Source organism: Rhinopithecus roxellana, chromosome 8 (genome assembly GCF_007565055.1).
Source record: "Rhinopithecus roxellana isolate Shanxi Qingling chromosome 8, ASM756505v1, whole genome shotgun sequence".
NCBI classification, from domain to species: Eukaryota; Metazoa; Chordata; class Mammalia; order Primates; family Cercopithecidae; genus Rhinopithecus; species Rhinopithecus roxellana.
Genome location: NC_044556.1, coordinates 61,443,715 through 61,471,394, shown reverse-complemented (window position 1 = coordinate 61,471,394; position 27,680 = coordinate 61,443,715). Strand labels below are relative to the sequence as shown.

The 27,680-nt window shown below is 35.8% G+C and overlaps 1 protein-coding gene across 1 annotated transcript in view; it reads right to left on the bottom strand.

Moving 5' to 3' along the window:
• KCNT2 (potassium sodium-activated channel subfamily T member 2) overlaps positions 1 to 27,680 on the bottom strand; it is a 405,225-nt gene that overhangs the window by 116,462 nt on the left and 261,083 nt on the right. Inside the window, exons 15-18 of the mRNA XM_030937154.1 lie at positions 19,237 to 19,386; positions 17,308 to 17,537; positions 4,213 to 4,426; positions 1,558 to 1,663 (exon numbers count right to left, since the gene is read on the bottom strand). Coding sequence (XP_030793014.1) covers positions 1,558 to 1,663; positions 4,213 to 4,426; positions 17,308 to 17,537; positions 19,237 to 19,386 — 700 coding nt within the window. The remainder of the gene's footprint in view (positions 1 to 1,557; positions 1,664 to 4,212; positions 4,427 to 17,307; positions 17,538 to 19,236; positions 19,387 to 27,680) is intronic.

The window sequence follows — 27,680 nt, the reverse complement described above, 5'->3', positions numbered from 1 at the left end:
CATATATTATTTTAAGATTTATCCATAAAGAAAATAACAAAAATATTATAAATAATATTAGTCTTAAAAGGAGTCCATGTGGGGGAAGGGCCTTGAAATTTAGGGTTTATTAATGTTACTGAAAATGCATAGCTGGCCAGAAATGTCAAGTGCTTCATAATATTAAAGTAAATATATAAATATATGTATTCATCTGGGTCCACTGAGATGGATGATTCTGTCTCTCAAGATCAATATATATATATATATATATATATATATATATATATATATATATATATATATATTTGAACGAGACCTATATATATATTCAGTCTTGAGGGACAGAATATCATTCGACTGAAACCTATATATATATACAGAAACCTATATATATATACACACTATATGCAAACACACACTATATATAAGCCTATATATATATACAATGAAACATATATATATGTATAATATGGTCTCAAAGGACAGAATCATCCATCTCAATGGGCCCAGATGAATATTTCAGAGTAATGACAAAGATTCTTAAAGCAACTTCAGGGAAATAAAGGCAAGAATTTTCTAATGTTCTCTAAATCTTCTTCCTCAAGATTGATAGTAACAGTCAAAATTTATAATACTTATCATATAAAAAATAATAGGAATAATATTAACCAAATGTATTAAGCACCAACTCAGTTATTAAGTTTCTTGCACTTTATTAAACATATACTAAATTATATACTCCCTATAAGATCCCTATGAGGTTCATATTAAAATAATATCCACTTTACGGGTGAGGAAACTGAAACTTGGTGAAGTTAGTTGCCCGTTTTACATGACTTCTAAGTGGAGAGCTGAGATTTTAACTGTAACTTCAAAATGTAACGTAAAAGAAAAAGTTCTTAGTTAGAATTAGTGGCACACCTGAATCTCTAGGGGCAGTGAATATAAGGTTCTTCCTTTTATCAGTGTTGTTATTCTTCAAGAGAATAAACTCATAACAGTCAAGCCCAATGGTTGCACTGTGAAAAAAGATAAAACCTCTAGCATTCTTAGAATTTTTACCTTTTGGACAGTTTCTCTTGGTCCAAGAATGACAGTAAAACTTTGAGAAAGGAAATATTAGGCAAAACTCTAATATGAGCTTTCACTTTAGTTATAAATGAATCTTTGTGTCTAGCACATGGACTTACTCTTCCCATCATGTCAAGGGATTTCATAACAAGATATAAAGTAATAATGGTAAAATCAACAATGCACATTTGGCCAAAATGATTTTTGGAGACTTTGGATGTTGAGGGTTCATAGGGATGAGATTTGGTACCTTATTTTCCTCTTTAACAACACGACTAGCAGATCCATTAGGATAATTTAGTAGAAGACTAAAGCATTTGGGTAATCATTGGTGCAGTTAAAAAAGTACAACTGACCACTTTATGTAAATTTACATTGGAAAAGATAATACCAATACCCCTTAAACATATTGTAATCAAAATGCTGTATAAATTACTTACATTATGTCATTATAAAATGCTATGATTTTATTTTGTGAACAAAATAACAGCAACAAGTACTTACTTTGTCTAATCTTAAGCAGCAAAATGGTACTTTTTCATGAAGGAGATGACAAAAAGTGGGTGAACTTCCTATATATGGAGAATAAGGTGGGTAACCTTTAGCATACCTGTAAAACAATACAAACTATTACCCTTGGATAAGGCATGCAAATTTGGGAAATTAAGTTACTGACATGCTCCTCTGTTTTAATAACATTATAATCAATAACTCTGTGTTGCAATTATATTTTGATAAAGAGGTAGTTAAGAAGAGAGGTAGGCAAGCTGTGGCCCCAGGGTCAAATATGGCCCAACATGTGGTTTTGCAAGCTGAGGGTTGTTTTTGTATTTTTAAATGATTGGAAAAAGTCAAACTAGTATTTCATGTCATGGGAAAATTATATGAAGTGCAACTTTCAGGATCTATAAATAAAGGTTTAATGTAATTCAGCCACACTCACTCATGTATATATTGTGTATAGGTGTTTTTGTGCTTTGGTAACAGAGTTAGTAGTTGCAACAGGGGTCAAAAAGCCTGAAATATTTACTGGCTGTTCCTTTCCAGAAAAAGTTTGCTAACTCACAGCTTAGAAGATTTTTATTTAAAAAAAAAAAAAAATCAAAAAATAAAATAATGTTAATTTTTACAACATACATTTAAAGCAAAATGCATTATTATGATTTGCTCTATCTGTATTCAGTAGACATAAATGCATAACCGAAATGGATCAATAACTGAGTTAAATGGTTAAAAACATAGTTTTTGTTGGAATCATGCTTAAAACATTATCAGAGACATTTAGCTTGCTGACTTTTAAAAAACAGCCATATTTCGGCTATACTGACTTTCAGAATGAAACTTCTAAAACGCAGCAGCATAAATGAAAATTAGGCAACAATATAAAATTTAGTGAATATTCCCTTATCCAATAAGAGTGTTTGGTTTTAACAAATCTACCTGCTAAGCCATAAAATTTCAGACCTAGTTAAAACTGTTTTATCTTAAAGAAGATATGCAAATCAGTGTTTTCAGGAAATAAACTTCATTGACTGAGAGATAAAATTAGAGGGTAATTTTGTAAATTTAGAAGTTGGTAATCTCTGCAATTACTGCAACATCTCTCCCATTTTTCTGGAATTAAAAAAAAAAAAATTACCTCTCAATTTTCAAGAAGTGTAAAGAAAGAATATCAATCACACTCCAAAACACTGTTTCCTGTGAAGACACTGGTTACCAAACCTCTCCCTGTTCCCATCCTAGATTCCAAATATATTTGAGGACTCTGTCCATTAATTTCTTTGGAGAATAGATTTGGTTTTGTGGGTACATCAACCTTTCTTACAATAATTTTTTAAGTGGGATAAATTAGAACAAAGAATATTTTCAAGCATCAATGATATTTAAGTTCTTTTTAGTTCAATTCAACATTACTTAAAGATACTGGAAGAAATGTTATAGATTATATTACCAATGCCACTAGTACCCATACTACGACTGATAGTAATTAATAGTAATTGAATACTTACTCTGCACAAAACATTGATTTGGCATAAGCACTTGTTCTCTATTACCTCAATTAATCACTTCATAGCTTTATGAAGTAGTAATTACACTGAGTTAACAGGTGAATTCTTGGCCAGTTTTTTTTTTTTTTTTTTTTTTTTTTTTTTGACAGAGTCTTACACTGTCACCCTGGCTGGACTGCAGTGGCAGGATCTCGGCTCACTGCAACCTCCACCTCCTGAGTTCAAGCGATTCTCCTGTCTCAGCCTTCCAAGTAGGTGGGATTACAGGCGCGCACCACCACTCCTAGTTAATTTTTATATTTTTAGTAGAGATGGGATTTCACCATATTGGTTAGGCTGGTCTCAATCTCGTTACCTCAAATGATCCACCCATCTCAGTCTCCCAAAGTGCTGGGATTACAGGTGTGAGCCACTGTGCCCAGCTGCCAGTTTTTTTTTTTTTTTTTTTTTAATTAAAGTCACTTGTACATAACCAATATAAAATGGAACTGGCATGGCAAACAATGTCCTTAGGACTCCACAGTCAAGGCTGTGGACTGCTATGTTTTCCTGAAGAATGACAATTTAATATGTGGAATAAGACCTGTAAACAAACTCTACTGCAGGCTACAATGTGATTAATACTATATAGATTGATACTCTACTATTACGGAAGCTTAGAAAAAGGAAACAGTACTCCTTTTTAACATACATTTAAAATATTAATTAATGCATAGTGTATGAAAGTGCTGAACGCTGAGATAAGTAAGGAAAGCTTAATGGAGGGGGCTGCATTTTCATTTCATTGAATAATTGAACTTCAATATGAATGTGTAATAAAGTAAATTCAAAGTATAAAGTACAATATGCTATAAAAAGCATACAATTATGAAAATGAAGTTTATATCTTGGGAACATTGATTTATATCTTTTTTTTTCCTTGAGGACAAAACATTAAGAGAAAAAGAGACTAGAAATATATATTGAAGCCAGAAACTTGAGATACTGGCTACTAGCAGTGTGTTTTGGTAGAATTATATAGGAATGATACTATGATGTTCAGAAGGAAAGATCATTAGCTCCTTACCTAGTGGGAAGGTACCTAAAGAAAATACTTAAAGACATTAGCACAAAACCCAGTAATCTTACTCCTCAGAGTATCTGAACATACTCTAAATTTGAAGAAATTTCTTCATCTGGTGTAGTTTCATCTTCTGATTGGTCACTTAGAAGATCACATGTTTGAATCGATGATGTATCTGCAACCTCTAAAACGGGAGCAATGCTAGGTCTTCTTATTTCTTTGCTTCCCTCTGTAGGAAGAGACAGGGTAGGGCCACTTGCTGATCTACAGCTTGTGTCTTGCAAGTCTATAGCCACAGTACCTAAAACAATAAAACATGAAAATTTTTCAAGGCGTTTGCCATATTGATCATTAGTGTTGAAGGTTAAATGAAATATGAAATATAATGAACATAATCAAGATATATATGTATACATATATATATATACACACACACAGATATATATATATATACACACACACATACACATTTATGTGTGTGTATTTTTAGTTCTAATAGCTAAGTATTTCTTTTGCATGCGGGCATTTTCCTGGGCAAGAAAATCTCTATTTGCACAAAACTGTATTTGCAGAGTGTTGCTCTACACCATGAAACATAAGATTTGTAAAATCCTGAAATATATAGAAACTTAAAGTGAAAAGGTAAATCCTGATGTTTCAATTTATATTTATTTAAAATGTATTCTTTTGTTGTTGACCATGTCCATTTTGCGAATGTTTCATTATGTCTTCCCCCTTTTCTTTTTCTTTTCTTTTCTTTTCTTTTTTTTTTTTTTTTTTTTTTTTTTTTCTTTCTTTTTGAAGACAAAATCTTGCTCTATCCTGCAGGCTGGAGTGCAGTGGCACAATCTCTTCTCACTGCAAGCTCCGCCTCCTGGGTTCAAGTGTCCCCTTTTCTATCGAGCTATCTTTTTGTAATTGATTTGTGACCACTTTTTAAAATATCGGAACTACTAATGTGTTACACTTATTTTTTATTAAATGAATATTTATTGAGTGCCACATGTGGGGAGCACTGTTCCAGGTACTTGAGATCTGTAGAGAAGACAAAAAGTTTCTATGAGATGAAAGCCGTATGTAGCAAGTAGACCAATAAATGGATAATTGTAGATAATGATCAGTAGCATGCAGGGAGAGGAATGGAATTTTTATTTGGTAAGAAAGAAGGCCACTGTGAAGTTAGGACATTTGATTTTTGACCTGAAATACAATAAGGAACACACAAGTCATGGAAATACCTGGAGGTAGTAAGAATGGCAAGCCCAAGCCCAAGTGGCTGAAGGTTATTGAATAGTTGAGGCACTCAAGACATAGAAGGAGGAAGAAGCAATTCCCTTTGTGAATTTTATTGAAATTTAAAAATTAATTTTAATATCCATTTATGAAAAATTGAGGTTCCTCTCCTTCTGGAGAAAATAATGATGAAAGATATCATATTTCATAATTACTCATTTCATTTATGCACTCAGTGGCACCTAGTCATCCTTCTAAAAGTTGTTAGTCTTTACTCTGTCCCATTCTTTGAAACAATTACAGTCATGCATTGCTTAAAAGGGGGGATATGTTCTGAGAAATCTACCATTTGGCGATTTCTTCGATATTCAAACATCATAGAGTATACTTACACAAACCTAGAGGAGGTAGCACTATCCTAGGCTATATGGTGCATAGGCTGTATGGTATAGCCTATTGCTATTTGGTATAGGTATAGCCTACTGCCCCTAGGCTATATGGTGTAGCCTACTGTTCCTAGACTGCAAATCTGTACAGCATATTACTATACTGAGTGGTGTAGTCAATTCTAACACAATGGTAATCTCAATATAGAAAAGGTACAGTAAAAATATGGTATTACAATCTTATGAGACCAACATTGTATATGTCATCCATCATTGACTGAATTGTCTTTATGCAGCACATGACCATTTAAAATTCCTCTTTCCTCAAATCTGACCTTCCAACCTTCTTCCTCATTATAATAACATGAACTGAAGAAATGTTTACCTTATCTCAGCCCTTCATTTCCATAGTAGTTTATTAGACCTTGTTATAACCAATAAAAACAATATTGCACACATTTTTATGCATTCACTCTTTGACCACCACTATTTCTTGTTTGTTCAGGCCACTCTCACTGATTTCCCAACACTAGCTATGATTTACCAAGATGGAATTTCAATTCTACTAATGATACCAGAGTTTGTCTCTTTCATTCCCTCGATGTTCTCTCTTCTCTTCTTACCTATCTTAAATTCCATGTGTAAGCATTATGGTTTATTTTCTTGCATATACCCTTGGATCCCTTGATACATTTTTTTATTCATTCCACCCTCTTGACAAAATTGAACCCTGGTTAAGTTAAACTCTCCATGTTCCCCATTTCTATACCTATGCAACTGAATACACCCGGACAGTTTAGCTCTTGCATTATTAGTAGTCTCTCCACAATGTCTGTCCTGATTTTTGGCAGTTTCACCATACACACAGATGATTCTTCCAACATTCCAGACTCAGCTCCTTGTCCTGCTCTCTAGTAATGGCTTTCTTTTTACTATCACTCTTCAGTCATTCACTCTCATGGTCACACCTTAGCTTTTGTAATTATTACTTGCTGCACATCATCTCTCCTTCTGGCATCTCACTCTTTGACACCTGTACCTTGACTTTCCAGCTCTTTCCCTCTTGATTTTCACTGGAATTAGAATGAATTAATCCACTATCCTTTCATTCTTTTTTTAACCAAAATACATCTTTTTCACTTCTTTACTTAAATTAAGTTCCATGGCCTATAATTATATACAATCTATTATACAAACCCTCAGTCTCTCTGCCTTTCTTACTTGCTTGTACTTTCAACAAAAGCTACAATTCCATTTCTTTTCTCCATTTTGCAGTGAGACGTTTTAAGAGCTGTCCAGACCTATGGTTTCTAATTTATCTTCTACCATTCTTTCCCAAGTGCACTCCAATCTAGCATTGTCCACCACCACTCCACTGAAACAAGTCTTATGAGGGTGAACAATGATCACTGCATTGCTAAAGTCAATTGACACTTCTCAGTCCTTACGTTATATTACCCATTGGTAACATTTGACATGGCTTACCATGGCATTCTCTTGATGCACTTAGCTCACTTGGATTCCAGGACACCACACTCATTGGGTTTTCCTACTATCCTGCCAGTAGCTTCTCTTTGGTCTCCTTTGCTGGTTTCTTCTCATCCCCCTGACACTTAATCTAGTATAAGGCAGAGGTCTGTTCTTTCTCTTTTATTTTTTTCCTCTCTGTACTTATTTCCTCAATGACTTCATTCAGTCTTATGGCTTTAAATGTATACATAAGCTCAGAATTAAAAAATTTACTTTTTCCACCTCTCTCTCTTTCCTGAAATCTAGACTTTTTTTTTTTTTTTTTTTTTTATACTTTAAGTTCTAGGGTACATGTGCATAACATGCAGGTTTGTTACATATGTATACTTGTGCCATGTTGGTGTGCTGCACCCATCAACTCGTCAGCACCCATCAACTCATTATTTATATTATGTATAACTCCCAATGCAATCCCTCCCCCCTCCCCCCTCCCCATGATAGGCCCCAGTGTGTGATGTTCCCCTTCCTGAGTCCAAGTGATCTCATTGTTCAATTCCCACCTATGAGTGAGAACATGCGGTGTTCGGTTTTCAGTTCTTGTGACAGTTTGCTGAGAATGATGGTTTCCAGCTGCATCCATGTCCCTACAAAGGACGCAAACTCATCCTTTTTTATGGCTGCATAGTATTCCATGGTGTATATGTGCCACATTTTCTTAATCCAGTCTGTCAAAGATGGACATTTGGGTTGATTCCAAGTCTTGCTATTGTGAATAGTGCCGCAATAAACATACATGTGCATATGTCTTTGTAATAGAATAATTTATACTCCTTTTGGGTATATACCCAGTAGTGGGATGGCTGGGTCATATGGTATATCTAGTTATAGATCCTTGAGGAATTGCCATACTGTTTTCCATAATGATTGAACTAGTTTACAATCCCACCAACAGTATCAAAGTGTTCCTATTTCTCCACATCCTCTCCAACACCTGTTGTTTCCTGACTTTTTAATGATTGCCATTCTAACTGGTGTGAGATGGTATCTCATTGTGGTTTTGATTTGCATTTCTCTGACGGCGAGTGATGATGAGCATTTTTTCATGTGTCTGTTGGCTGTATGAATGTCTTCTTTTGAGAAATGTCTGTTCATATCCTTTGCCCACTTTTTGATGGGGTTGTTTGTTTTTTTCTTGTATACTGTTTGAGTTCTTTGTAGATTCTGGATATTACCCTTTGTCAGATGAGTAGATTGCAAAAATTTTCTCCCATTCTGTAGGTTGCCTGTTCACTCTGATGGTAGTATCTTTTGCTGTGCAGAAGCTCTTTAGTTTAATTAGATCCCATTTGTCAACTTCGGCTTTTGCTGCCGTTGCTTTTGGTGTTTTAGACATGAAGTCCTTGCCCATGCCTATGTCCTGAATGACACTACCTAGATTTTCTTCTAGGGCTTTTATGGTATTAGGTCTAACATTTAAGTCTCTAATCCATCTTGAATTAATTTTCGAATAAGGAGTAAGGAAAGGCTCCAGTTTCAGCTTTCTACTTATGGCTAGCCAATTTTCCCAGCACCATTTATTAAATAGGGAATCCTTTCCCCATTTCTTGTTTCTCTCAGGTTTGTCAAAGATCAGATGGCGGTAGATGTGTGCTATTATTTCTGAGGACTCTGTTCTGTTCCATTGGTCTATATCTCTGTTTTGGTACCAGTACCATGCTGTTTTGGTTACTGTAGCCTTGTAGTATAGTTTGAAGTCAGGTAGCTTGACGCCTCCAGCTTTGTCCTTTTGACTTAGGATTGTCTTGGCAATGCGGGCTCTTTTTTGGTTCCATATGAACTTTAAAGCAGTTTTTTCCAATTCTGTGAAGAAACTCATTGGTATCTTGATGGGGATGGCATTGAATCTATAAATAACCTTGGGCAGTATGGCCATTTTCACAATATTGATTCTTCCTATCCATGAGCATGGTATGTTCTTCCATTTGTTTGTGTCCTCTTTGATTTCACTGAGCAGTGGTTTGTAGTTCTCCTTGAAGAGGTCCCTGACATCCCTTGTAAGTTGGATTCCTAATTATTTTATTCTCTTTGAAGCAATTGTGAATGGAAGTTCATTCATGATTTGGCTCTCTGCTTGTCTGTTACTGGTGTATAAGAATGCTTGTGATTTTTGCACATTAATTTTGTATCCTGAGACTTTGCTGAAGTTTCTTATCAGATTAAGGAGATTTTGGGTTGAGACAATGGGGTTTTCTAAATATACAATCATGTCATCTGCAAACAGGGACAATTTGACTTCTTCTTTTCCTAACTGAATACCCTTGATTTCTTTCTCTTGCCTGATTGCCCTAGCCAGAACTTCCAACACTATGTTGAATAGGAGTGGTGAGAGAGGGCATTCCTGTCTTGTGCCAGTTTTCAAAGGGAATTTTTCCAGTTTTTGCCCATTCAGAATGATATCAGCTGTGGGTTTGTCATAAATAGCTCTTATTATTTTGAGGTACGTTCCATCAATACCGAATTTATTGAGCATTTTTAGCATGAAGGGCTGTTGAATTTTGTCAGAAGCCTTTTCTGCATCTATTGAGATAATCATGTGGTTCTTGTCTTTTGTCCTGTTTATATGCTGGATTACGTTTATTGATTTGTGAATGTTGAACCAGCTTTGCATCCCAGGGATGAAGCCCACTTGATCATGGTGGATAAGGTTTTTGATGTGCTGCTGAATCCAGTTTGCCAGTATTTTATGGAGGATTTTTGCATCGATGTTCATCAGGGATATTGGTCTAAAATTCTCTTTTTTTGTTGTGTCTCTGCCAGGCTTTGGTATCAGGATGATGTTGGCCTCATAAAATGAGTTAGGGAGGATTCCCTCTTTTTCTATTGATTGGAATAGTTTCAGAAGGAATGGTACCAGCCCCTCCTTGTACCTCTGGTAGAATTCGGCTGTGAATCCATCTGGTCCTGAACTTTTTTTGACTGGTAGGCTATTAATTATTGCCTCAATTTTAGAGCCTGCTATTGGTCTATTCAGGGATTCCACTTCTTCCTGGTTTAGTCTTGGGAGAGTGTAAGTGTCCAGGAAATTATCCATTTCTTCTGGATTTTCTAGTTGATTTGCGTAGAGGTGTTTATAGTATTCTCTGATGGTAGTTTGTATTTCTGTGGGGTTGGTGGAGATATCCCCTTTATCATTTTTTATTGCATCTATTTGATTCCTCTCTCTTTTCTTCTTTATTAGTCTTGCTAGTGGTCTGTCAATTTTGTTGATCTTTTCAAAAAACCAACTCCTGGATTCATTGATTTTTTGGAGGGTTTTTTGTGTCTCTATCTCCCTCAGTTCTGCTCTGATCTTAGTTATTTCTTGCCTTCTGCTAGCTTTTGAATGTGTTTGCTCTTGCCTCTCTAGTTCTTTTAGTTGTGATGTTAGAGTGTCAATTTTAGATCTTTCCTGCTTTCTCTTGTGGCCATTTAGTGTTATAAATTTCCCTCTACACACTGCTTTAAATGTGTCCCAGAGATTCTGGTATGTTGTGTCTTTGTTCTCATTGGTTTCAAAGAACATCTTTATTTCTGCTTTCATTTCGTTATGCACCCAGTAGTCATTCAGGAGCAGGTTGTTCAGTTTCCATGTAGTTGAGCGGTTTTGATTGAGTTTCTTAGTCCTGAGTTCTAGTTTAATTGCACTGTGGTCTGAGAGACAGTTTGTTATAATTTCTGTTCTTTTACATTTGCTGAGGAGTGCTTTACTTCCAATTATGTGGTCAATGTGGGAATAAGTGTGATGTGGTGCTGAGAAGAATGTATATTCTGTTGACTTGGGATGGAGAGTTCTATAGATGTCTATTAGGTCTGCTTGGTGCAGAGATGAGTTCAATTCCTGGATATCCTTGTTAACTTTCTGTCTTGTTGATCTGTCTAATGTTGACAGTGGAGTGTTGAAGTCTCCCATTATTATTGTATGGGAGTCTAAGTCTCTTTGTAAGTCTCTAAGGAGCTGCTTTATGAATCTGGGTGCGCCTGTATTGGGTGCATATATATTTAGGAGAGTTAGCTCTTCCTGTTGAATTGATCCCTTTACCATTATGTAATGGCCTTCTTTGTCTCTTCTGATCTTTGATGGTTTAAAGTCTGTTTTATCAGAGACTAGGATTGCAACCCCTGCTTTTTTTTGTTCTCCATTTGCTTGGTAGATCTTCCTCCATCCCTTTATTTTGAGCCTATGCATGTCTCTGCATGTGAGATGGGTCTCCTGAATACAGCAGACTGATGGGTCTTGACTCTTTATCCAGTTTGCCAGTCTGTGTCTTTTAATTGGAGCATTTAGTCTATTTACATTTAAGGTTAATATTGTTATGTGTGAACTTGATCCTGCCATTATAATATTAACTGGTTATTTTGCTCGTCAGTTGATGTAGTTTCTTCCTAGCCTCGATGGTCTTTATATTTTGGCATGTTTTTGCAATGGCTGGTACCGGTTGTTCCTTTCCATGTTTAGTGCTTCCTTCAGGGTCTCTTGTAAGGCAGGCCTGGTGGTGACAAAATCTCTAAGCATTTGCTTATCTGTAAGGGATTTTATTTCTCCTTCACTTATGAAACTTAGTTTGGCTGGATATGAAATTCTGGGTTGAAAATTCTTTTCTTTAAGAACGTTGAATATTGGCCCCCACTCTCTTCTGGCTTGTAGAGTTTCTGCTGAGAGATCTGCTGTTAGTCTGATGGGCTTCCCTTTGTGGGTAACCCGACCTTTCTCTCTGGCTGCCCTTAAGATTTTTTCCTTCATTTCAACTTTGGTGAATCTGGCAATTATGTGTCTTGGAGTTGCTCTTCTCGAGGAGTATCTTTGTGGCGTTCTCTGTATTTCCTGAATTTGAATGTTGGCCTGCCCTACTAGGTTGGGGAAGTTCTCCTGGATGATATCCTGAAGAGTGTTTTCCAACTTGGTTCCATTTTCCCCCTCACTTTGAGGCACCCCAATCAGACGTAGATTTGGTCTTTTTACATAATCCCATACTTCTTGCAGGCTTTGTTCATTTCTTTTTCTTCTTTTTCCTTTTGGTTTCTCTTCTCACTTCATTTCATTCATTTGATCCTCAGTCGCTGATACTCTTTCTTCCAGTTGATCGAGTCGGTTACTGAAGCTTGTGCATTTGTCACGTATTTCTCGTGTCATGGTTTTCATCTCTGTCATTTTGTTTATGACCTTCTCTGCATTAATTAGTCTAGCTGTCAATTCTTCCACTCTTTTTTCAAGATTTTTAGTTTCTTTGCACTGGGTACGTAATTCATCCTTTAGCTCTGAGAAGTTTGATGGACCGAAGCCTTCTTCTCTCATCTTGTCAAAGTCATTCTCTGACCAGCTTCGATCTGTTGCTGGCAATGGGCTGCTCACCTTTGCAGGGGGAGATGCACTCTTATTTTTTGAATTTCCAGCTCTTCTGCCCTGCTTTTTCCCCATCTTTGTGGTTTTATCTGTCTCTGGTCTTTGATGATGGTAACGTACTGATGGGGTTTTGGTATAGGTGTCCTTCCTGTTTGATAGTTTTCCTTCTGACAGTCAGGACCCTCAGCTGTAGGTCTGTTGGAGATTGCTTGAGGTCCACTCCAGACCCTGTTTGCCTGGGTATCAGCAGCAGAGGTTGCGGAAGATAGAATATTGCTGAACAGCGAGTGTACCTGTCTCATTCTTACTTTGGAAGCTTCCTCTCAGGGGTGTACTCCACCCTGTGAGGTGTGGGGTGTCAGACTGCCCCTGGTGGGGGATGTCTCCGAGTTAGGCTACTCAGGCGTCAGGGACCCGCTTGAGCGGGCAGTCTGTCCCTTCTCAGATCTCAACCTCCGTGTGGGGAGATCCACTGCTCTCTTCAAAGCTGTCAGACAGAGTTGCTTGAGTCTGCAGAGGTTCTGCTGCTTTTTTGTTGTTGTTTTTTATCTGTGCCCTGTCCCCAGAGGTGGAGTCTACAAAGACAGGCAGGTTTCCTTGAGCTGCTGTGAGCTCCACCCAGTTCGAGCTTCCCAGCAGCTTTGTTTACCTTCTTAAGCCTCAGCAATGGCGGGCACCCCTCCCCCAGCCTCGCTGCTGCCTTGCAGTTAGATCGCAGACTGCTGTGTTAGCAATGAGGGAGGCTCCGTGGGCATGGGACCCTCCCGGCCAGGTGTGGGATATATTCTCCTGGTGTGCCCGTTTGCTTAAAGCGCAGTATTGGGGTGGGAGTTACCCTATTTTCCAGGTGTTGTGTGTCTCAGTTCCCCTGGCTAGGAAAAGGGATTCCCTTCCCCCTTGCGCTTCCCAGGTGAGGCGATGCCTCGCCCTGCTTCAGCTCTCACTGGTCGGGCTGCAGCAGCTGACCAGCACCGATTGTCCGGCACTCCCTAGTGAGATGACCCCAGTACCTCAGTTGAAAATGCAGAAATCACCGGTCTTCTGTGTTGCTCGTGCTGGGAGTTGGAGACTGGAGCTGTTCCTATTCGGCCATCTTGCTCCGCCCCACCGAAATCTAGACTCTTACATCTAACTTCCTGTTAGACATCTTCAAGGTGTTCCAAAATACTCTTTTATCTTCCCTGGACCTTCCCCGCTCTGCCAAAACCTGCATTCTCCCAGCCTTTCCTCTCAATTTATGACCATTCCCTTTCTCTACTTGCTTAATCCAAAAACCTTATGTTTATTCACACTTCTCTTTTTCTCACAGTTCAATTTCATTTGTTAAGGAATCCTGATTATCCTAAAGTACATCCAGAATTTTCTCCTTCTTACTACTTCCACTTGAAAATAGTCTGATCCTTGCTTCAAACCATTTATTTTCAACAGCAGCCTGAGTTGAGTACAAAAACAAGTCAGCATAGGTGAGATCAGGTCAATGGCTCTGCATAAAATCTCGCAATAATTCCCACTTCACTGAGGGTAGAAGCTGCAATCCTCATATGGACTTAAATAATCCTGACAGAATCTGGCCTCTTTCTACTTGTTCCTCCTCATCTCCTACTACTCTTCCAGCCTTTACTGTGCTTGAGGCACAAGGGCCCTTTTACTGTTCCTGGGGCACCCCAGCCAGGCTCCCACTTTAGGACCTTTGTGCCAGCTGTTATCTCTGTCAGGAATGCTCTTTCTCCAGACCTCCACAGGACTAATTCCTCATTTCCTTCAGGTATCTGCTCAAACATCACTTTCTGGCCTACTAACCACTTCATTTAAAACTCCGCTTCTCCCAAATTTAATTATCTCCTATACTAGCTCTGTTCTCTTCTTTTAGTTTTTCCTTTATAACTTATAACCCACTAACATATTAAGTAATATAATTATTTTTTATATATACTTTGCTTATTGCCTGTCTTCTCCAAAATAGAATGTAAGCTCTGTGAATGAAGGATCTTTGTTTGTTTCTTCACTAACGTTTTATCACAAATACTTACGAGAGTTCTTGGTACATGTTAGGTACTCAATAAATACCTTTTTGGGTACATATTAGGCACACAATAAGTACTTTTTGAATACATTAAAAATGAATATTGCTACTGCAGAATAAACATATGTAAATGACAAATAGGATTACCTAAGAAAGTCTAGGTAGAACCATTGTGTTTGGAGGGAGTGATATTTACTTAGACAATGTTGGGGTGTGAGGAATAGCTCCTGCCAGAGGAAACTTAATGTTTTAAGGCCCATTGGTGAAAAAAAAATTAGTGAAGATTGAAAGAAAGTGAGTATGTTTGGCGCTTAGGAGAACAGCGAAGGTGTGGTAAAATGTGGGGCTAGAAAAGTAAAAAAATATCATTAATAAAAAGCCTATAAAGAAAATGACTAAGCAATTTATTTTCTAAACTAGGATACTGCAGAGTAAAAGGGGGTTCTTTTAATAATTACATCAGGGCAATTATATAAACTGGAATAATCCTAAGAAACTGGAACATTCTTAAGAAAACTAGGATTGCATAATGCAAACAAGAACTTAAGAAAACTAGGATTGCATAATGCAAACAAGAACTTATAAACCTACTTATAAGTTAAGTCACACGATAGAATTTAGACTTTTTTTCCAATGGGTAGTAGAAAGCAGGTGATTTATTCAGGAAAATATTATCAAAATTATATTTAAAATTTTTTACTCTGGTGGCAGGGTAGAGAATTGAGTGTAGGGTGGCAAGGCTGGAGACATGGAAAGAAGACAAGGTTGTTGATCCTGCAGTTCAGGGAGAGGAGGATGGAGGCACAGACCATGATGATGTTGGTGGTGGACATGGAAAAAAAACTGAATGATTCTAGGGGCTATCTACTGGTCAGATTTCATAGAATTTGGTTAACTATGAGGTATGAGAAGAGTGGGTGGTGAAAAGTCAGAATTGTGACTTTACAAATCAAAGGATAATGTTGTCATCTGCTTTTTAGGAAAAAAAAAGAAGGAGAAGGAGAAAATGGTGTTGAATGAGAGTGTAGAGATCACTTTAATTTGAATATGCTGTGCTAGCTTTTCCTGCAATACTCAAATAGAAATAACCAGTAGACAGTTCCTTTTGCTGTAAATAGATGTTGAGTTAATGCTTTAGGTAAAGGAATAATCACTTTTTGGACAGTTGAATCCATGAGAACAGACGTGACCACACAAAAAATGAATGTGCACAATGCAGAAAAACACGTCATTAGAGTGTTTCAGGAAGAACATGGTCAATATTCTTGTCATATACTGTGAAGACAATCATTAGATGTAGTGACAAAGAGGAGAGTGGTGATCTTGCCTGAATAGTTTCAGTGATATGACTGCAGGTGTTAGATTGAACTGGATAGAATCATGGATATAGGACAACAATAAAATCTAAAGTCTGCCACTAAACACAACACTTTGGAGAAATTTGTCTCTGAAGTTGTTATCACAGAAGGTTCAAAATTACATGCGTATGATGCACACAGAGATATGAAGACACACACACAGAGAGAGAGAGAGAGAGAGAGAGAGAGAGAGACAGAGACAGAGAGAGAGACAAAGAGAGAGAGCCAGAGAGAGAGAGATCAGCCAGTGATTCTGAATAGAAAATGAAGTTAGGTAATGAGGATAGATTACAGAGTAAAGTCTCTGAGGAGGAACAACAGCATGGTTCATGGAATAAATGAATGTTTCAGTATGTTAAAAAGGGCACATTTTCCTTGTGACAGATACTAAACGTTGGTAGGTTTGTAGATGGTTTGGTAGCCAAACTGTAAGGAAATTCTTACTTGCATGAAGTTTTTTTTATTTTATCTTTTTTCTTCTGTGTTATAGAAGCCAAGTTCAATGGTGAGAATGAGGTGGAGATGGAAAGAGAATTTTGAGAAAATGAAGAATATTTGAAATAACCTTTGCTGATGATAATTACAAAGAGAACTTGAAATATAAAAGTGTATGCAGATGGCTGGGGGCAGTGGCTCACGCCTGTAATTCCAGCACTTTGGGAGACCGAGGCGGGCGGATCACGAAGTCAGGAGATAGACACCATCCTGACTAACACAGTGAAACCCCGCCTCTATAAAAAAAAAAAAAAAAATACAAAAAGTTAGCCGGGAGTGGTGGCGGGCGCCTGCAGTCCCAGCTACTGGGGAAGCTGAGGCAGGAGAATGGCGTGAACCCAGGAGGCGGAGCTTTCTGTGAGCCCAGATCGCGCCACCGCACTCCAGTCTGGGCGACAGGGTGAGACTCCGTCTCAAAAAAAAAAAAAAAAAAAAAAAAAAAAGTGTATGGAGCTTATGAGAATATAAAATGATTGTTGGTTGTGTTTTTGTAATATCTTAGAATGATTTTTTTTTTTTTTTGGGGGGGGGACACAGGGTCTTTCTATGTTGCCCAGGCTGTTCTCAAACTCCTGTCTCAAAAATTCTTCCACCTCAGCCTCTGGAATAGGTGGTATTATAGGCCCATGCCACCACAGTAGGCTAATATCGTACTTTTTAAAAAATTCACAACTTAGAAATGTTGTTCTGTATACCTAATCATACCTAGTTTGTAAAATGCTGCATGCTTGAAATTTGCTTTAAACTTTTAACAAAAATGGAAATGCATTTGTATCTATCATTATTTTTTTATTTTAGGAATAAATTAATGATATTTTCAAATTCATTTATACTTACCCATGCTGGCAATTATGCTATGTACAGGTAATCTGGAAGGTCCATGATAAAATGACCTGGACACATTGCTTTTTGGTTGCTGGTCTTGGTTTTTAAATGCTGAATTCTCTTCTTTGGTAATATTAATATAAAAACATATGTCTGTAGAATTCATAATATATCGAGGACCTGGATTCAGCAAAATGTTTTTATTATCTTCCCTCCTAACACCAATCAAGCAGACGCCAAACCTTAAATAAAAAAAATAAAGAGTTTGTAAGAAAATTAGTAAATGATTGTTAAGACTGAGGAAAATAAAAGTTTTAAGTCATAGCATTTTGAAGTTTGAAATGATCCTAGAAGTTCAAGATCCTCATTTTTACAGGAAAATAAACTATGTGCTTAGTGTGTTGTAAAACTAATTTAGCTGATTATGACCACTATAAATTTACATTTTAATGAAAATGAATGGAAGAACATAAGCAACATGAGTGCATGTATATACTAAGGGCAATATTATTCTGCAAATTTTTACAACAATTTCACTTTGGTCAAAAAAACATAAACAGCATTTCTTACTTTGGTAAAAAAAATAAAATAAAAAGCTTAAAACTATTGGCCAAAGGAAAGAAACTTACCCGTGGTCACCTAAAAGAGAACCAGGGTCCCTGAATTTATTATAGCTGGTTTACTTTAAATTTTAGGAAAAAAATTATATATTTTTAAACAGTCTAAAATAAGTATGCACTTAGTCAGAAAAAAATAGCAATCTTTAAATGCAACAGGATCCTCAAAAAATTTCTTACATATTTTTGGGGGCTTCCTGGAAGCACAAATTATCCTGAATCCTTTTATTTCAACATGCCTTAAAGTGTTACAAATTAAATCAAGTTTAAAGATTTTTTTAAGCAATAAAAGTATATGTATCAATAGAATTACATTGAGAAGTAAAGTAGAATACAGAAGCTCCTTGACTTATGATAAAGTTATACCTTGATAAACCCAGCATAAGTTAAAAATATTATTAAATAAAAAATGCTTTTTATACAGCTAGCCTAACAAATATCATAGTTTTAACCTAGCCAACCTTAAAGATACTCGTAACACTTACGTTGCCTACAGTTGGGCAAAATCATCTAATACCAAGCTCGTTTTACAATAAAGTGTTAAATAGCTTATGTAATTTATTGAATATTCTATTGAAAGTGAAAACTAGAATGACTGTATGGATACAGGAAGTACGGTTTCTACTGAATGGCTATTGTTTTGTACCATCATGGTCAAAAAATCGTAAGTCAAAGCATCGTAAGTTGGGGGTTCCTGTACATTACAAAATAGATTAGTAGACTATATAGGTATATTGTAAACCCTCCAAAATATGCTACATTAAAACATTTAATACAGATAATATGTTGTTTTCATTATATACATACATTTTTATTTCTTAAGTAAATCCCTTTTTTTTTTTTTTTTCCAAAAAGGAAAAGCAAAAAAAGGTCTACGTTTGAATTGGAAGGTAGTTTTATTCATTTTTTAACTTATTTCTCAGGTCAAAACAAGGGCCACCATCAGAGATTTTTTTTTTTAAATGTACAGTTTTTAGAAATATTAGTGTTATTTTGTTTTAGCTCCTAATCAACATCTTAAAATTCAGGTCTGTGAAGAAGATTTTCATGTGTTTGTAAATTCTTAATGGATTAAAATATTTTAAAAAGACTTTAAAAGTTGCTAAATGAAATATTCCTAATAAATTATAATTTACTCCTGACAGTCTTATAGATACCATACAGGCACCAGGGTTCAAATGTTTCAACATTGGGTAATATTGTGACAAAAATTTCGGAATGCCTAAACACATGAGCACAATATGCATTCTATTTTTGAAAACGGTTTCCACATGGTATGCTGGACTGATTAATATTTTAATTTTTGTCTGAGGCAGAGACATACTTTTTGTGTGCATGGAAAGAGGCATATGTAAAACTCTTTCCTTCATATTCAGCAAAAAATGTACTTTCTTCCAAAACAATGTGGTAGACTTCATTCCCAGAGCATCTACCGTACATCTTCTGCCATTGTTCTGGCGATTGCTGGCCTTCTCTGCAACACAAGCACACACACATACACACACACAAAAAGAAAACACAGTGAATGTGGTTAAAAAACAGTTGTCATAGAACTGTTTCTCAACTGTATAAGAACTGGCAAGCACAATCCAAAGAAGCAGCTGAGTAATGCTTTGAACTCTGAAGATGACATTATATTCAAGAGTTTCTACAAAAAATTTGAAATTAGTAGTGTATATATACATATATGATTGAGAAATGGCAGTTTTCTAGAAAATGGGAGCTTTTCAAGATCCAGCTAATGAAGAGCTTTACTCTCATAATGAATCAATGAGATACAGGATTTAACTTTCAGTCTCTCTTTATACATATCCTATCATGCATATCTTCTAAAATTTATTGTACAGTCTCCATAATATAGCCAAGGTCATCTTACCTATGATACCTGCGTGGCTGCTGTAGGTATTTTATTTTGCTTTATACCTAAAATTACAAATGTATCTCAATTTATCAATTTGATTTTATAGAATATATATTTTTATTTTTTGTTCATATCATAGCAATAACTTTCTTCCAATTCTATAGCAGTCAAGAAAAGACAGTTTTCTGTGATAAATGTAAGGATCTCTCCAACTAACTGAATATTTTTGTAACCACCAAATTCATGTTGGAATCCTAATCCCATTATTAAGGTATTTGGGGATGGGGCCTTTGAGAGGCAATTAGGTCATGAGGGTAGAGCCCTCAGGAATGGAATTAGTGCATTTTAAAAAGATGCTAAAGAGCTATCTTCCCTCCATGTGAGAATACAAGTCAGCTGTTTAAAACTCAGAAGGCGGCCCTCACCAGCACTGAATCATGTTGGCACCTAGATCTTGGATTTCCGTTGTTTATAAAATGCCCAAGCTGTGGTAATTTGTAATAACAGCCTGAACTGACTAAATCTCCAAAAGACATCCCACAAACATATTTTTACAAAAAAGATAAGTTTACTACAAAAAGTGCAATGTCTTTTGTTCTGGAACATTCTGCACTGCCTGCCTAACTCAGTGACTTTAGAAATATATTAAAAATTCAATTTATGAGAAATTTATAATGGATATATAAGTAGCTTATTTCTCATTTTATATAGTAAATTAATTTACCTTTGCTGAATGAAGCTTATGAACTCTACAAAAAAGCACAGTTCAGAAGCAATATGATAAATATATAAAAATCAAAATAATTTATCATAATCTCTAATAGATTCTTAATGGATCAAAAACAGATCACAAGGCATTACAGCCATGTTTAGGACTTTAAAAGCTATTTTGAACTGAGTATTGTCTAAAGGGTTTATTAGGAAGGTAACATTTATCAATATTTTCAAATTGTCAATAAGCTTTAAAAAATATCTATATTTTCTAAGTATGCCTCATTTCTGCTTCATTCCTTCTTAAGTATGCTTAAGAGCCTGGGCCCTGGAGTTTGATTGTCTAATCTGAGTCTCAACTCTATAAACTCTATAATCTTTTTTGTTTGTTTGTTTGTTTGTTTTTTGAGATGGAGTCTTGTTTTGTCATCCAGGCTGGAGAACAATGGCACGATCTCAGCTCACTGCAACCTCTCCTGGGTTCAAGCGATTCTCCTGCCTCGGCTTCCTGAGTAGCTGGGATTACAGGCACCTGCCACCATGCCTGGCTAATTTTTATATTTTTTAGTAGAGATGGGGTTTCACCATGCTGGCCAGGTTGGTCTTGACCTCCCGACCTCAGGCAATCCACCCGCGTGGGCCTCCCAAAGTGCTAGGATTACAGGCTTGAGCCATTGGCCCTGGCCAAACTCTACAATCTTTTGTGAGTTATTTAACTTTTCAGTGATTATCTCTTCAGTGAAAAACAGTATCAGCTTCATTGGATTAGATAAAATGAGGTAACACAAAGAAATCATTTGGGAGATGTTGGGATCAGAGAAAACATGCAGTAAATGTAAGCTGTCAATATTACTCTGATGTTACATCTTCCTTATTGCTAAATTCCGGAGCCATTTTAAATAAACCTAGTCGACTTACTAAACAATAATGCTTTTAAAACCTGTACCCATTCTTCCATAACGCTAATGTATTTTTGGAAATAGGAAAACAACAACATAAAACAATTTTGATTTTTGATTGCATATGACTACATCTAGCTACTGCTTCCTAAGAATGATTGTCCCTGGTGGAAAAAATGTTCCCTTTGGCAAACAAAAATAAAGTTATTTTTGTTATGTACCACATTACTAATTGGCAAGATGGTACTTGGCAAGAACAGAATCTATCTGAAAGGCTGAAAATGTATGAGATGGTGCTGGTAATTCATCAGTATTTGTTTGAGATTCAAAAGCCAGCATGAGGTCAACTAATTGTCATGCAAGGGTACTAAAAGCTATTCAAGAGAATTAGAACTCTAATTCCAGAAGCTGACAGGGGAACACAATGTGGTAACTTGGAAGGGAACAGAAAGGGATGGAATCAGACAAAGACAGTTCAGATAAATTTTCTTAAATAATTTGCTTATTGCCTTGCTATTTTATACTGGCACATTGCCCCTCAGGCAGCATCATTTTTTAGGATGTCATTTTGTTGGAATTTTTTTTCTTTATGATTTCTTCAAAACCTCTAATAGTTAACCTCGAATCTCTAAATTCATCTAACTGTCAATATACATATTTTGTTATTTTCAGCTCACGTTATTTGCTTGAGAAATGCTAGACATCAATATAACATGTAATGCTGGTGTGTATATCCAGTCTCCACTCATTAACTAATACACAAAATATTTATTGAGCACCTGTGAAATGTCAGTAAAGGCTTTAGATTAAAAGGTTAGAGCAGTTAACCAAAAAGGTAAAAATGTCTTGTCTTATAGAATCACTAGTGGGAGAAGCCCAACAATAAACAAGAAAAAGCAAATTGTGTTGTGTTTAGAGATGATAATGGTGGGGAGAAAAATAAAGCAGGAAGGGAGCTAACATTTTAGCAGGTAGAATAAAATGTAAATAGTGTGACTGTGGAAAATATGATATTTGAGTAAAAATCTTGAGGAAGGCAAGAGAGGTCTTGGAGAAGACCATTACAGGCAGAAGGAGCTACAAGCACTTCCCTGAGACAGAGTTAATGCTTGATGGGGCTAAGGAAGAGCAGGGAAGCGAGTTTAGCTGGAATTCAGGGAGGGGGAGAAAATGGGTCCACAGGTAAGTAGATGGGAAGAGGGATCATGTAGGACTTTATAAATAGTTGTACTATGGCTTTGACCTTTCATTGGGATGACTTGGCAATCATCGGAGATTTTTTAAGACTAGTACAAAAGGTCCAATTCATATTCTATAAAATCCCTTTGGTCATTGTGTTGAAAACAGACTGAAGAAGGGACAATGATCCCTTCTTCTTGCAATGATCCACCTAGATGATAATGGTTTGGATTATGTTAGATTCTGGGTATGTTCTGAAGGTAGACTTGAAAAATTTGCTAATAAAGAGAAAAATATATAACAATCTTAAATATTCTTAGCCACAAGAAATATGGATAGATAAACAAACAAATATCTATATAGATAACAGTGAAAAGAAATATGGATAAACAAACAAATAAATATCCATATAGATAAGAGTGAAAATGCAAGTCCCAGTGCTTACAAGGCATCATGGGGAAATCTTAAATACAAAATGTTAGATAAAATAATAGTCTGCAGATTCAGCTTTGCAGCAAACTAAGTCTTAGAAAAAGAGAGGAGATGTCAAACAGACATGGTGTATGTGAGGTTTCACAAACATTTAGAATATTTATTTATTTTTTAATCTGGAATGCTAGGTACATTGATGTTCATGATAATATTCTTATACTTTTTGAGTGTCTGAAATATTTTCTAATAAATAAAAAATAAAATGCATCACAAAAAGGCAAAACAAAAAAACCCACCATGATTGATACTAATAATTTAAGCTTTTCGTTTGTATATTTTTCACTGCTTCCTTGCGGTGTTTTAGGGCAGCATTTGGTCTACATTATATGAGCTTCCCCTAGCCCCTACTTATTAATATTTTAGGACTAATATTTTATTTAGGCACAAAGTAATCATTTTTCCATTTCTATGATGAATGTATTGAATTTAACTTTTTTGAGCATCTACCCAGTTACTCAATGTATTGAATAATCTATCTTTTTACTCACTAATTTAAAATAATTCCTTTATCAAATACCAAATTCCTAATTATGTGTGCCTGTATTAGAAGTACATATAATTTGTAGCCTGTTAATTGATTCTTCTCTATGTATTCACTAATAACACACTATTTCAATTATTGTAACTGTGCATTATTTTTAAGTATATAAGGTAATCCTCTCTCATTATTATCGTCCTTCAAAATTTTCCTCACTTCTCTGATTGCTTCACTTTATCATGTAAACTTAGAATCAGCTTATCTATTTTAAAAAAGAATGTTGTGTTGGTATGATTGTTGGGATGGAATTAAAATAATAAATTTGGATGAAATTGACATCTTTATGTTAGCAACACATTATATCTTCATTTGCATGCTAATTACCCTTTATTTCTGCCACAACATCTCACCCAACACCAATCTCAGCAGAATGTGGCAGTGGAACCACTGAGCCCTGTTGTTTACCCTGTTTTCTGGAGGATTTCTGGTGACTAGAACATTTTCTAAGACATAGTAGATGTTCAAAAATATTTATTTAATGAAATAATTTTATTGTCCTGGTAATCTATGAGATATATGCTATTATCCCCGTTTCACAGATAAAAAAACTGAGGTTCAATGGCTTTGATGATCTTGCCAGCATGGGTAGATCAAATAATAATTCATTCCAGACACTCCAGCTAAAAAGTCAGCACTTTGTTCAGGAACGTCAGTTCTGAGGAACTCCAATATTCAGGTGTGAATGTTGCTGCTGTTTTGTTTCCATTCTTCAGGATACTAGGATATTAAAAGCCAAGTTTTTGTACCTTTATTAGTAATGCAGGACATTTTACGTCCTATAAGTCCAAAAATCATTCATTTGTCTTCAGCTTACTGTTCTATCCCAATTTTCTATTTTTCTTATTCTCTTACTTTTTACATCTGGGTAGACTTAATTCAAGATTGATTTTGAATGAGGGAGAAATAATTACATAAATAAATAGTGCATTTCCAAACTTCTTATAGCAGCAAATCCTTTAATTTTATCACCCAGGTGTGACTTGTACTCACCTATTTGTTTATTCCTTTCTCCATCATCAATTCTTACACCTTTAAAACAGTCCTAACTCACTTCCTTGTTTCCAGTGAATGCTTTCACAAATCCTTTTATAGTAATGTAATAAGAGTAAATTTCAAAATCTCAAATTATTTCATGTCACTCTCCCATTGAAAATGCTAAAGGGCTTCCTTCTTCAATTTGATAAAGTTTTAACTTTGAAAAATTGTCATTACAAAGCCCTGCTGGTCTGTTCTATGACTGTCTTTCAGGTTTCATCTATTACTTCTGTCTGCTTTCTGTTGCGCACATCAGCCATTAGAAGTCTTTGATTCGTCCTGAACAAGACACTCTCTCTTATGTCTAGGATTTTCCACAATACTTTTCTCTCTACCTCCTATGGCCTATCCATTCTTGACCCTCAGCTTAATCATTACTGCCTCAGTTTTGTTGTAGTGTACTTCTCCTTTCATAATACTGTAATATTAGATTGTGTTAATTAATTCTTAATATCTTGTTTCCCTGTGAAATAAGCTTTATGAGAAAAGAGAGCATGTATTGTTTACCACTATATACCCAAGATGCGACATCAGTTCTGACACAGAGGAAGAGCTTAATATATGTTTTGTTAAATGCACAAAGAATAATCTAACAATGTTCTTCATGCTCAATTACTAAATGTTCTGCTTTTCTAATTAAATAATTCCTTTTGCCTTCACCAGAATAATTTTTAGGTCTAACGAATTACTTTCTCTATAATAAATGTGTTGTTAGAATTAAAAAAAAAAAAAAAAACGCTGAATTTCATAATCACTAATGGACATAAAGTGAATTTAGTATTATATCAATTTAATGTTATAATTAGATTAAAATAGCAGCAGTAAAAACACAAGAAATATTATGGACAAAAAGCATAGAATGGGAAGCTCACTGAAAATTATGAAAAACCATTTACTAAAGATTTGAGATGTGTTTACAGCAATTAAATGAACATTTAGGGGAAATAAGAGGCTTGTGTATTTACTAACTGTTAACCTTGAGGTACACTCCAACCTCTAAAATAGTATAATCTATTATCTACTTCATACTGTTGTGAGGCTGTTCTACTATACTGACTGATAATTGAATAGTAAAGAATCCTTCTCAGCAAACTTTATGCCCACATTTGTTCTCAAAATCATTGCTAGCTACAGCTATTTTTAATGATCTTGGATTTTAAAAATAAAGGAAAGAAAGAATAGAATATGGAGATGAAATATGATATTAAAAAAACAAATGGAGTACAGAAGAACAGTATACGTTTAATATTTGAAAGAATCCCGGCCGGGCGCAGTGACTCACACCTGTAATCCCAACACTTTGGGAGGCCGAGACGGGTGGATCATCTGAGGTCGGGGGTTTGAGACCAGCCTAACCAATATGGCAAAACCCTGTCTCTACGAAAAATACAAAAATAAAAAATAAAAAAAAAAAACTAAGTGTGGTGGTGCATGCCTGTAATCCCAGCTACTCCAGCCTGAGCAACAAAGGAAAGAAAAGAAAGAAAGAATCCCTTAGGTCTCTAGTCCCTCTGAATAAAGGGGCATGCTGTAGAGTTCATGCACCTAATACCCAATACCAGTCATGAGAGCTGTAGAAAATTTTTGATGAGACATCTTGGAAGGAAAAGAAGCTTGTGTCTATTATTCTTTACATTTTTATACCCTAAACAAATGTCTTAATGGAAAAAAAAATTAGAAGGAAAGGATGTTGGAAGACAAGTTGATTGCTTGGGAAAAAGGAAAAAAGAAGTCTAGTGAAGTAAATAAATTACAAATTCCATGATTTTGTAGCCTTCAGCCATGCAATTTCAGATCTCCCATTCCTATCATGTAATAATATTTTAGGCAGATCCCATTTCTTTAAAATCATGTTGGAGCTGCATTTAAATCCAACCCAGGCCTGTCAAATTTGAAGCTCCAATCTTACTAGCTCAGGTTTGTTCTCCCTGGGATGTCACTGCTCTCTAGGCTAATTCTGTCATCTTTGTTCTCTATGAAGATGGTAACTACGTGATGCCTATATTATAGAGACATGAAAATGTTTTTTGGCGAGTAAGAGTTGGGCCTCTGTATAACATCACTGGTAAGCAAGAAACTGCATTCCACTCTTTGTTATTTCCTAGCGGTACACCCTATAGACTCTAGCTTCTTGAGCTGCCTCACTTTGTGGAGTAGGCGGGGTACTAGAAAGATAAGTCAAACCTTTTTAAACTATCTGTTGTGCTTCAGGAAACTCATGCACAAGAGTGTGGGCTGCTCTACAGCAGTCTCTACTCCCTGACTTGTCATCTACCTAACTTGCCATCTCCTTCTCTTTTTTCCCTCATGTTCAAATAATCTCAGGAAACTACATAAGCAGATGTCTAACTGGCAAATGAGATGTTAGCTCCTACTGCAGGCAAATATCCTATTTTCCATGAGTAATAAGTAATTTTTTTGGACCTCACCTCACTTAGCTGGGGGTGGATGCATAACCACTGTGCTCCTCTATCTGTCACCCTCTCCGATCATCTCTTCTTATAGAAGGATAAGAAGATTAGCAAATAAAATACTTGATTCATTTTTTGTCCTCAATTTTGGATTATAATCACCAAACCAGGGACAACATGACGGCTCCTCTCAGCATAGTAAGTATTGGTTAGAAAACATAAACCACAGAAAAGATATGTTTATTCCATTCTGTTTATTGTTTCCAAGGTAAAGATATTATTTGTTCCATTAACTTTTGGATTGTGTGTAAATCAATTTGGACATTTTTTTTTAAATACAAGTTGCATATTTCTCACTTACCCATGATTGCATATTCAAGGCAAATGGTTATTTATTGGCAGAAAGAATTAACTCACATATTAGTGTCCTGTACTTCAATATAATCAACCAAGTGGAATAAGGGCTGTTAGCTAATAAGTAGTTGGATCTGCTCTTTGCAGAAATGTATTTCAACACAGACCTCTGAATGCAGTAAAAGAACCTTATATAGTTTTGTTTTTAAGAGTTTCCTCATACCAGTTTTTCCAAAGGGAGAAATAAAGGATTTAATTGAAATTTCCTGTCCCAGATACAATATATTG